The 12887-nt window shown below is 39.2% G+C and overlaps 1 protein-coding gene across 1 annotated transcript in view; it reads left to right on the forward strand.

The window, feature by feature from the left end:
- The first annotated feature begins 337 nt into the window (after positions 1-337).
- Positions 338-12887, forward strand: part of daam1a (dishevelled associated activator of morphogenesis 1a) — a 33559-nt gene continuing 21009 nt past the window's right edge. The window contains exons 1-3 of the mRNA XM_042500478.2: positions 338-1039; positions 11363-11582; positions 11690-11779. Of these exons, the coding sequence (XP_042356412.2) occupies positions 11397-11582; positions 11690-11779 (276 nt within the window). The 5' untranslated portion in view covers positions 338-1039; positions 11363-11396. The remainder of the gene's footprint in view (positions 1040-11362; positions 11583-11689; positions 11780-12887) is intronic.

The following is a 12887-nucleotide window of genomic DNA, read 5'->3' on the forward strand; positions in this document are numbered from 1 at the left end:
TATAAAGCTTCTAATTACAGTCATTTCCTCTCTGACAGTCTGCTGCTGTGATTGTTTCCATCGCTCGCTGTCCGATCACAGAGCGTGATCACATGAGAACAGCCTGCTGACGTAACGACGACCGTCACTGTTAGAAAACCTGTTCTGAAGAGCTGCAGCAACACACATGAAACATCTCCTCATTATCAGACATGATGAGACGCTGCACACATATTACCACATACATACACACGCGCACACACACACACACACACACACACACACACACAGTCTCTCTCTCTCTCTCACACACACACACACACACACACACACACACACACACACACACAAAGCAGTGGGTGAGGTCTGGGCGTGACTGCCTCCACCAGGAATGCAGTAGTGTGTGTTTTCAACTCCTCACATACTGTAACTCTCACCCAGGCTGATCTGTCAGTTTCTCTCTGCATTCTGACACACACTCACACACACACACACACACACACATCAGAATGGAGCAAGGAGACAGAGACAGGAGCAGGTGCTGTGTGGATAGGTGACGCAAAAAGAGGATTTGTTTTTCTTGGACACCTGCAAGTTTCTGCCAAACTTTCAGGAAATCTGTCTGAGCAGCTCTCGGTCACTTCTCGCTCTCTCTCATGTGTGGATTTTCTATTTGCCCACTCTCTGACTGAACAAACTTCCTGTGGATTAGGATTCTGTCGACTCTGTTTGAACATTTTCAAATCAACTTAAAGTGCTATTTCAGTTTCAGATTTGCTGCCAGATTTTTTTTTCATCAAGTCAAACCCATCTTTGGAGTTCAAGTTTCATTCATCATTTTCTGATTTTTTATTCCTTGTTTTATATTCTATTTTATTTATTCATTTGGATTATATAAACTATTAAACTATACTATCTATCTATCTATCTATCTATATCTATATATAGATATAGATATAGATATAGATATAGATATATAATGTTCAACCACCTGCTGCTAAACACACCGCTGGAGCTCAACATGACGTCTCACTGCATCACATAGAAGAAGATCACAAAGGTAAGAAACGACATGCACACTTTCTCTCCCAGCTCTATAAGCTTTATCAGTCTAACAGCCCCCCTCTGCAAATACCACAATAAGATAGCCTGTTGTTTTTTTAACATTTTTGTGTCATTATTAACACTGCTAACTTACTGTATGAATCAGGAACCAATGATAAAGTCACAGGTTCCCACAGGAGACTAAACAAGACTGAATGACAGACTAAACTGACTTAAAGACTAAATTATATTCTAAGAAAATACTGTGTACTTACAATTTAGAGTACTGGGAAACAAATCTGATGTTCATTCATTTAATCTGCTGAACTTGGAACATAATTATGGTATAACATATTTCACAAGGAGGCATATATGCATGAAACTAACGATAATCAGGGCTGATATTTGGCATTTTGCTGATTATCCATATCTGCATTTTTTTTCATTGGTCACTGATAAAAAGTAATTAATTAAAAAGCGCAAAGAGAGTGGCAGCATTTTTTTTTGGAAGAACAATTCAGGGCATACAAATCACAGTATTTGGGAGTATTCTCCCATTTTTTTAGTCATGTTTTTTCCCCGTAATCTCCCATCCCCTGTAACAGGAATACTGACAACAACAGAGATCACACCACTTGCAACAATACTGCTAAAACTCTTGAGCTGAAATAACATCAATACCCTACACATGCAAGAAAATAAAGAATAAATATTTCTATGAAAATTACAAAAAACATAGCAAACAAATGGGAAAATGCAACAAAAAACAGACAAAAGTAATTCATTTTTTATTTTAACTTTCACTTTGACTTTATAAAAAGTTGCTGGGAGTTTTATGGTGTATATGATGTTGAAAGTTTCAGTTTTGATTAAACAGACTGAAGGCATTTGAATAAAGTTTTGTGTTGGAGGTTGCTTTATTCCAAATTCTAAACACTGACAGAAAGATTTTCATTTTTATCATAAATGCAGTGATGAACCACAGCAAGTTTTGCTGATGAAAAGCTTTAAAGGCTGAAGCCTTAGTTAATTGTACCTGCCCTTTTTGCATTAATACTTTTAAACTGTTCTCTTTAGATTTCTATAATGGAAACTAACAAAACATACAAAACCAAATGTATGTGTAGCCCATAATAAAATTTCATAAACACACACTAGCATTCATAAGTTAATAAACTTACTTTTATTTATGCATTAATTGTTAAGTTTTAAAGTTCACTAAATGTCTCCAGCAGCTGCTCAAATTCTATACCAGAGCACAATAAATTTCTATTGCTTGCAAATACTTTATCATTTTGGACACTTTGCAAATATCATTAATTTACAATGCAAACAACTTTGTACCCAGCAAAGAACCCTGTGGAACTCCAAACATCTTCTCATTCCAAGTCGTCACATATCGCAGATTTGCTGTCTAAATGTTATGAGTTAGGTATCCTTCTGCATCTGCTCCTCGTGGTCTGGGATGTCGTTACCATGATGTTAACAGAAGCATATGGTGAAATGGCACTGCAAGTGGTTATGTTTTCGTAACAAAAGCAAATGGCAACCGGCGCTAGTTTTCAACAAATGCACATGATGGCACGGACACTCAAGATTTGAGGAAGGAGGCAAATGGTGAGGTATAGAAAAAAACATCACATTCAGACGGGAAGCAAAGACTGGACTCCTGTATGAAAGTCCAGGGTTTCTTGTGTGTGTGTGTGTGTGTGTATGTATTAGACTATGAAAACATCTAAACTCATGTTTGTTTTTGTTTCTTACCTTTCATTTGTTCTTGCTTATATTCATTTTCTTTTTTCAGTTTAAGTTAAATTACTTTTAACATTTTACTGTTTTCTTGCTAATTTTTGGGCGATTCATGGTGTGGTCTATTTGACCTTTTCCTGATTTTTTATTTTTTTATTTTTATATTAAGTCAGTTTGTTCTGGTTTCTTTTTTTGTGACAATTTTGCACAATTTCATTTTTCAGCTGTATGCATTTTTGGAGTTTAATTTAGAAAACAAACCGATTCATATCATTTTGGCTATTTGGAATGCAAAACTTTAAAGCTCAATATCTTAAAAACTGCTCTGAACACAGATAGAACCTCATAATTCTAAGGTGGTGAAGTGCTACCTTTTGTTTTTTACATCGAATTTATCCATCCATTCAGCATTCTATATTGTGTCGTGCAGCTTGCTACACAATGACCTTTTCAGTGCCTACACACTGATCAACTGATTAAAAAAAATAATTATATAAAAACAAATAAAGTCTAACTGTGTGTAACTGCATGGTTGTGGGATGGCACCCCCTCCTAGGGTCATAAAAACCTTGAGAAATCCCCAAAACAACACAGAGGATGTGTCCTCTGGTTCCTCAGTGATAGCCACTGTACAGCCCAGTGTTATCATCATTATTTTGAGAACACATATATCATAACAACAAATGCATGCTTTGTTGCAGAGAGAACTGACTGAACTGCAAACTGAACTGAGCGAAACTAAAAGGTCTGTGTCTTATCTTGGATGTTTGTTTTATTGGATTTTGGAACCTGCCAGATTTTGGATCTGGGGGCAAATATTTGGAGTTGACATAAAATGTGCAGGCGTGCTGTGGCAGATTCACGTTTTAGTGTTGCTGTTTGGTCCAACTTTGATTCTCCAGCTATTCAGTCAGTCTGTGACATGTCTGAGCTTCACTGTGCACAATGATGTGCAGTTTGTCTTCACATTTGCAGTGAAATTCAATGAAGGTACCAAAATGTAGTCTAACAAGCCACCTCTTTCATCCGTGATGATGCCACATCCAAATCCAAATCATCTGTGTCAATGCACAGTGGTGCATTGTGGGATATTTTGGAAGTCAAATAAGAGTAAAAGTTCATTTTCTCCACAGACAACATTAGCCAAGTGATAGCTTTTCTACAGCTTGGATCAACATAAAAACTGTCCTGGTTGAATCATCAGCACAAAAGAACAACTGTAAAGGGCCAGAGGGGGAAAAATGAAATGAGGAAGTTCCTTTAATTATTATTTTGCATTTCAAGAGTAAAGTTGAAATGTCAAGAATAAAGTCAAATTTTCAGTGTTAGTGCCTGGCAAAGAGAAAACATAAATACGAAGTGAGAAGACTTATTTATTTATCAATCTATTAATCGATAAATTCATTTTGAGAATAAAGTCAAAATGTCAAGAATAAACCTAACAAAAAAAATATATAAAATAAAAATTGCATGCCAAAGGCACTGACAGAGTGGATGTTTTTGACAAGTTTGGAATGAGAACAGCCTGGGTGGTCACAAAAAATATATATATGAAAAAACCTACAACACTGCTACATTATTCCAAAGAGTCTTGTATTTCCATACTCAGTATATTGAAGGGATAATTCTTAGAAAGAAATTGAATGGGGGAAATGCCTCCCAAACCACCAGCCTCTTCTACACACTGTAGTGTGTGTGTGATTTTAACTCAGTCTCATAAATGCTGAATAGCTCACAGGAGCACCAGATATGGATTAATCCACTGCTGAAAATAGTTGCCAAGGCATACTTTATTTCTTCCTGTTTGAGTGACATTTGCCAAACTACTACAGCTGTTTTGACTGAGCCTTTTTTGAACAATAAAACATAATATTTTTCATTGTTTTTAAAGATTTGGGTCTGAGACTGACCAGCACATGTTGGTTTTGGTCTTTTTATGGGATTCTTATAGTGAGAAACTAAAGAATTACAGAGTGCGGACTACAGAACTGTTCTGAGACAGAAACGTCTCATTAGGAGACAGATACAGAATGACGCCATTTGATCAGCAGTCTCATCAACAACACACAATACTGCTGGAAAAGAACACTCTCTAGCAAACATTTACAGTCCGAATTGTCCTTGAGTGAGATGGTGAATCCCCACCAGCTGCGAGTCCGCCTGCTGTTGTGTCGCTGACACTGACCTTTGACGTCCTATGTGGCAGCAGGGCTGGAGAAAACACGCTCTCCCTGCAGGGATCGATACAAAGTATTGATTAAACCCTGTAAACTCTGAGCCGACTGGTTCATCTGAGCATCAGCATGAATTATAACCCTGTCATCATCAGTCTATACACACCGTAACAGTACGATCATTATTGGAGCCTGCAGCTCACTTTAACACATTCACATGATGGAGGCAAGGTCACTGACTGTGGACACTGTCAGATACCAACAACACATGCATCCACATCAGCTAGAAGAGCTTCAGGGCTGTTATATCTCAGTGTACTCACTGTTGTTCAGTCAGTATGTTTACATGATGTTAGAAAAAGTCAAATTATTGAACTTTTAAAATACATGTAAACATGTTAGATCGACTGAAATGGTGAAATTCTTAAAGTCACACTAACACACTAGCCCATTCTCATTCTGAACTCTTCAACTACGTCCACTGTCAGTGCTTTTGGCGTACAAAGGTGACACCAAGAGCCACCTTTTACGTCCACCTGGAACCTGTCTGGACGATATCAAATTAAAACGCAACCGCACAGAATCAATGACATTTTCATTAAAAATTGGTGGAAAGCCGGACAGCACTAGGCATGTCCACATGCAATGCGCATGCTCAGCGTCACTTGAGAACGAAGCCAGACGGAACTGGTCATGTACACATGAAACACAGAAGGACAGTGTCATGTAATAACACTGCCGGTAACCATGTAATATAAGGAGTGCAAGGGCACTTAGGGCCAGCGGGAGGGGAGGTGAATGGGTCCCACAAAAAACTGACTTTCAGTTCGCCAACTGTGTGAGTGTGATAATTGTCTTTAGACACCTTAACACGTGCCTCTTTTGCCTAAACCTAACCCTCCATCACTTTGTTGCCTAATACTAACCATTGTGACAGTCAGCGTTGATGTGCTGTGTCATCCCACCATGTGAATTTGTTGACTGTAACACTGTAACGACATCCCAGAGCGTGAACAGCTGACACAGAAGGATACCTAAAATGTCATAAACAGACGCAGAAGGTCACTGATAAAGCGGCACTATGTGACGAGTTGGGATGTGAAGGTGTTGACCATACCTAGATAATGCAGTTGAAGATAGATTGACTCTTTCATGTATATTCCTCAGCTGGACCCGAACTGATTTAAGTGTTCTGCTCCATGCACCAGAGTTTGGCATGTAAGGTAAACAGCATAAATTCATAGAAGAAAGCAGGGAAAAACTAAAGAATAAGAAGGGAAACAAAACCAGACAGAGGTATCAAGTAAAGTGTAGAGTACATACAAAATGTGCAGTGCCAAAAAGTTATCCAAGTTTCCACTGACGACATGCAACCTGTTTGCTGCTTGCTAACTTGTCTGGTATGTGAAGTAATAGGTCAACCAGAGGACCGTCCAAAAGCAAAGGGGGCATATTTAAACCTACCGTGGACATACTTCTGTCAATTAATGGATTCTAGCTTGTATACTGGGACAAGGCCAGTTGTCCAAGTAAATGGCCTAATGAATCTATAATTGTAGCTCTACTTAACTTTGCATGTAAAATACTGATTGAGTCAATCTGTCCAACAATTTGATGACAAAAAAATTCTGTATTTTCCATCAAATGAGGATCAAATCAAATTATTGATATCATGATTATGATGATGAGTTAGGGAACCACTTCTAGACATTTCTGGTGTTTTTTGATGAGAATTTTATTCGACAGTAGAAAAAACTCGAGACTTTAAAGAGATAGTTCAGGATTTTTGAAATGGAGCTGTATGAGATTCTATAGTCAGTGTATTACATACAGGAGCTGGTGGTCGACATGCCCCTGGTTTGCAGGAACAGATGGGGCAGGGGTTGATAAATGTCTGTTAGCCACTTGAAAAAAGGCCTACCTAAAAAAAATCAATATCAGTCTAAGTGGACGCTGTATATAGAGTATTTTCACCGCTTAACCTCAACGTCACACAACCCTTTTCCTTGGCACTACTTTTCTCATCCACCACCGGTCAGCTGTTTGGCCCAGAAAGTACAGCAGGGCAATACTGAGTTGTGGGGTGCATGCCCCATCTGTTTCTGTAAACCAGGAGCATGCCACCGTCAGCTACTGTATGTAATACACTGACTACACATAAGTATCTCATACAGCCCCACTTCAAAAATTCCAAACTATCCCTTTAAGCATCATTTATCACTGGTCTTAACTGTCCTTAATCAGTACATGTTCTTCCTGCTGAGGGTCAGGGTGTGTCTCCTCCTGCATATCTATCAGGTCAGCATGCTTGACATAACACCGCTCCTTACCCTCCTGTAAGCCCTAACACTGCATCACAGCCAACTCTGACTCACTGACAGCAGAGACGATCATTAATCAGCATTTCCTGTATAAACCAGATTTTCATCACTATCAAGATGGACAGCTTTTCAAGCACCATATTTTACCGGTCTGGAAGTGAAATCTGACTGAGAATAACACCTGTTCCAGTGCACAACTGAAAAACTTGTATATTACATAAAAGTGCAGTTGCAGTTTTATACAGAAAGTTAACACTGTGAAATGGTCACAGTGAGACAAAAACTACCACTTCACACTTAAGCATCAAAGCTCTTTAATTAGGTTTAAATTTAAGGGTTCATGGTTTAGATTAAGATAAGTATATTCAGCATGTTATCATCCCATGTTGCCGCTTTGCAGTGGACTTCCATGTCTACATGTTACGCATGTTACACTCTAGGTATCCTTCTGCATCTGCTATTTATGTTCCAAGATGCTGCTACTGTGATACGCTACTGTAATTATGCCACACATGGCTACATTTAGGCAACAAAAGCATATGGCAGCCAACACCAGGACGTCAACAAACACACATGCTCATATGTATGGTTAGGGTTAGGCCGAAGAGGCACAAGGTAAGGTGTAAAAAAAATCACAGTCAGATGGAAATCAAACACTAGACATCTGCATGAAAGTACTGGGTTTGTTGGACCCACCTGCCCTGGCACCTTCATGTACCTTATATTAGATGGTCACCATCTGTGTTTCAACCTGACACAATCCTGCCATGTTTCATGTAGATGTGACAGGTGCAGACTGGCTGCTTGCTTGCGTATTATAACCCCGTGCCCGGCTCTGTCTGGCTACATTCTAAGCTGACGCATTCCAGTGCTGTGCTTTTGGCATTGTGATTTTATGCCAAAAGCACAGTCCAAGCAGCTGTATTTGATGAGTTCAGACTGAGAAAAGGCTGTTATGTTTGTTACTAAGGTAATGTGATATAACCTCATGATGTCGCTTCCTTTGATGTTGTCATAATTTCTGCCATAAATGTATAATAATAGCTGGATACCGGATGCCAAGATGGTGCTTACTCAATCCTTTGGAGTTGTTTGCCTGGTAATACTGTGTTTATTTCTGCAGTCTGCAGCCCACTGTGCAAACATGTTCCTCCCATTGATGTATTATGAGTTCCTCCCACTGGCCCCGCCCACCAGTTCGCACTTAGCTCATAGACTTCACATTTGATGACGTCATGGATTTTTAGATTGCTTTTCTTAGCTCAAGGAAGGTTTTACAAAAAGAAAAGGTGCCCTGTCAACACGTTTACAGATGTCTCTTTTGCACGGGTGGTCAATGGGGAAAATGTTTTTTGGGCTACAGTTTTTGCTGTTATAAGGTGGTGTCCACAGGGAAAACTTGGCTGCAAGATCAAACAGTTTTCCAGGGGGCCTGATTCCTTAAACCACTAGAGACCTCCGCCTAACCATAAACGCACATATGAGTCATTATTACTGCTCTTACAAACAACCTCCAGTAACTGGTTTTATTTTGACAGTCTTAGAGAAGAGACGCATAGAAAAACTAATATTTTGTGACTCTTTGTCCCACCAGCACTTGCTTTATGACTGTAGGAAGACTTGAGTATGTTGCCGTTCTTAACAGCTCCACTGAAACTGGCTTTTGTGGCCCAACATACCAAAGTGCTGTTTCTATCATCAATCAAACCTTAAATAAATGATCGAGCACAAGACTGAGATGGAAGAGCACCAAGCCACACCTCATGAGTCAGCTGAGAACAACAGCTCTTCCAGTTGTGACTTGTTATCACACCCAAATGAATGTATGTGTGTCTGTGTGTAGTTGTGTTAGTTTGTGTGTGTTTGATCATGTTGGTGCTGATGTATAAGAGATAAGTGTTTGTGCAGCACGCACAGTGTAAGCTGTGCGAGCCTATATGTCTGCTCATTTTATGCACTGGTGTTTAAACTCTTGAACCTCAGCAAACTTGTGTGATTTCAAAAACATGGTAAAAAAAAAACAACAAACAACTTGGTAAGAATGTTCCACAAATGAATACATTTAGAAAATGATTTTTTTTAAAGTTAAGGAAAAACTGTCAAGTGCAAACGCTAGGAAAAAAAATATATAATTATCATAATTACATATTTAAAATTAAGTTAAATTAGTGAACATTTTAAGCACTTTTTCCAAGTCATGTCAAGTCAAGTCAAGTCAGTTTTATTTATATAGCCCATTATCACAAAACATGGGGGGCACAGCAATAATAGAAACAGATGCATGTCATATTACAATAATGGTAGGTGTGAAATTAGTAATTGCACTCTATGATGATGTTGAGGGAGATGATAACAGTCTCATGCATATGTTGAAAGGGAGGTGTCCAAATGCAAGACCACAGCATCGGCGCAACCAGGACCAGACCACAATCAGGGCGAGCGAGGGGCACAGTATCAGTACAGCCACAGCACGAGCACAACCAAAGGCAGGATCACAGCATCAGCACAGCTATCACCACGGTCAGGCACAGTCAAGGTTACGGCCAGGATCCAGGGAAACTAGGAAACAAGGGAGCAGGAATGCTCCCGAGAGGCAACAGGATTAGCGTAGTGCAGCTCATGTCTGTATTGTTGTTTTGTTTTGCCCATTTGTTTTTTTGTTTTGGTTTCTTTGTTTTATTTATTTATTTATTTATTCACAAATTTCCTGTAATTTCTCTTTTATTATTAATATATCTTATTATTAATTTCTTGTACATTTTTGGATAATTTCTTTTGTTGCTCATTGCCTTGTCCCTATCTTTTTGAAATAGATCAAGACAATTTGATCAGATTAAAAGGGTTCAGAGGTATGAGGCATTTACCAAGTGAGAGTGCAGGGCACCAGTGGTTAGGATTAGACAACAAGGGCACATGGTAAGGTGGAGAAGAAAAACATCACATTCAGACAGGAAGCGGACACTGGACTTCCACATGAAAGCCGGGGATTTGTTGGACCAAACCACCATCTCTTTTTTGGGACATTCATGCTCCTTATATTATGTCATTACTAGCAGCATTTCAACCTGATGCCATCCAGTTTTTCAGGTTCCATCTGGCTACATTCTCAACTGACACTGTCTGCCTATCATTCTGCCGTCTGGCACACATAATAAATAATACATAATGTAAATGTTTATGTCCAGCGGTGTATCATGCAGACACTAAAGATGGGTTTTGGCAGTGGGATCCTACATGGAAAGCACTGCAAAAGCACTGGTATTCAGCAGTCCTGACCCTTACCATGTGCCTCCTTCCCCTAATCCTAACCATCCAAGCCAGCATGTGTGTTTGTTGACGTCTCAGTGTTGGTTACCATGTGCTTTTGTTGCCTGAACATAACCAGATGCAGGCTAATCCGATGTAATTGTGTTGACATCACATTAGTGACATCCTGGAACGTCAATAACAGATGTAGAAGGATACCTAGAGCACAATATGTAGACATATAAGTTCACTGCAAAGCGGCAACACGTGACGCCTTGTGATGAGAACATGTTGTTGCAGTTTCCGTGTCAGTACTGCTTCTCCAAACTAGGGGCAACTCACATCTACTGTAGGTAATACGCTGACTGGCGGCTGTGGCTCAGAGGTAGAGCGGGTTGTCCTCCAATCGGAAGGTCAGCAGTCCGATCCATGACTTCTCCAGTCAATGTGTTAAAGTTTCCTAAGGCAAGATACTGAACCCCAAATTGCTCCTGTTGCTGCGTCACTGGAGCGTGTGTGCGAATGGTTGCTGAGTAGCAGGTGGCACCTTGTACGGTAGCCTCAGCCACCAGTGTGTGAATGTGACATGTGGTGTGAAAGCTCTTTGAGTGGTTGGAAGGCTAGAAAAATGCAATACAAATGCAGTCCATTTCCAGCTCCACCTGAAAAAATTGGACCATCTCTTTAATGTTTTTTTTTTTTTTTAGAAGCTTATCCAGTCTCTCACAAACATTGCTTGACCTCAACTTGTTTTCTCCATCTAGGCACTGCTGCAGATGCATCATGATCAGTACTAGCAGGGAGTAAATGACAACACATCTGATGAATACATTTTGTCTTTCTCTTTAGTCAACCTTTCTGCTGAGGTCGTCCCGCTGTAACCATGGTGTCCCGGCTGAAGCAGCCCCAGGGGCGTGGCCTGTCCTCCCTATTTTCTTGCTGCTTCAAAGGAAGCGAGCAACCAGAGATCACCTACTGCCGCGATAACACCAGCACCATGGCTGTACTGGAGCCCACCCTACCTATGCCCGCCCCCCAAGAGCTGGACTGGATGTTCACAGAGCTGGTGGTGAGTGGCACAACACCAAAGAGGCTTTTAGACATCCATATGTATCCAACAGCTGTCTTCTTATGTTCATCATTGTCCCTCTGTGTCCCTTTTGTCTTCTATTCCAGGATGAGCTTGACCTCACGGAGGAGCACAGGGCGGCCATGTTTTCTCTGCCAGCAGAGAAAAAATGGCAGATCTACTGCAGCAAGAAAATGGTAAGAAACTACATCAGCCAATTTGTCTCTATTTTTATGTATTATGGCTCTTGGACAGACTTTTATTGAGTAAGAGTTGCCATCACAAACCAAAATGAGTTCAGTACGCCTCAAATGAACTACGTCATGAAAATGACAAAAGCGTATATGTATTTTGGATATGGACACACTGGAAGGTGTGGTGAGTTTCTCTCATCTCAGAGGTGAGAGCATGATGATCAATCACACAACAGCTCACACTGTCAGTCTCACCTACAGATTAATGGTGTTGCACTCTGTTCACGAGTTTAAATGAAGAATGTCGGCTTGTTGGTTTTTGAATGTTACGAAAATTGTCGGCTGCAGCCCATTTCAGAAGTTTATTCAACACATATTTAATCTGAAGCATACTGAGGTCTTCACATCGCATGTGGAGCAAACAGAAGTGTCCTGGATAGCAAGCTAACACTGCTTTAGTTTGAGATATAAATGACCAAACATTATGTCTACAAAATGTATACATTCTGTCATTATTCATTTCATCATACAGTGACTTACTAACTCTTTAAAACTTGAGTGAATTTGCAGGATTTAAAAAAAACTAACAAAAAAAAAAACAAAGAAAAAAAGAAGAAAATGGGCAGTTTAAGAAAAATGACCCCAAAATTACCAAGACATTTGTAAAAAAAAAAAACCAAAAAAAAAAACATTACAATAAAATTACCTGAAAATTGACCAAAAAAAGGAAAGAAACAAAACATAGAAATGATGAGAGCAAAAAAAGTTTTTTAAAATTCTAATAATTTAAATAATAATAATAACTATTAATAACTTTTTTTCTGGACATTTTCCCCTCGCCTTTAAAATATTACTTTATATATTATTTCATGTCTTAGAATGTTATATATCATAAATGATATTTTAATATATTTTTATATTAAAACTTGGTCACTCTGCATGGGCAGCAGTTAACATTAACACCATATACAGTATATGACCATTTAAGGAAATCATGTCACAAGCTCATGTTAACTAACTAGGTTTTTGCTTACAGGGATAATTTATTTATGTTTATATATAAACATCAGATCTTGTAACATACAAATTTATGGCAGAAAATAAGGAAAAG

This window comes from Plectropomus leopardus, chromosome 14 (assembly GCF_026936395.1).
Source record: "Plectropomus leopardus strain MGB_pleo_1.0 chromosome 14, ASM2693639v1, whole genome shotgun sequence".
NCBI classification, from domain to species: domain Eukaryota; kingdom Metazoa; phylum Chordata; class Actinopteri; order Perciformes; family Serranidae; genus Plectropomus; species Plectropomus leopardus.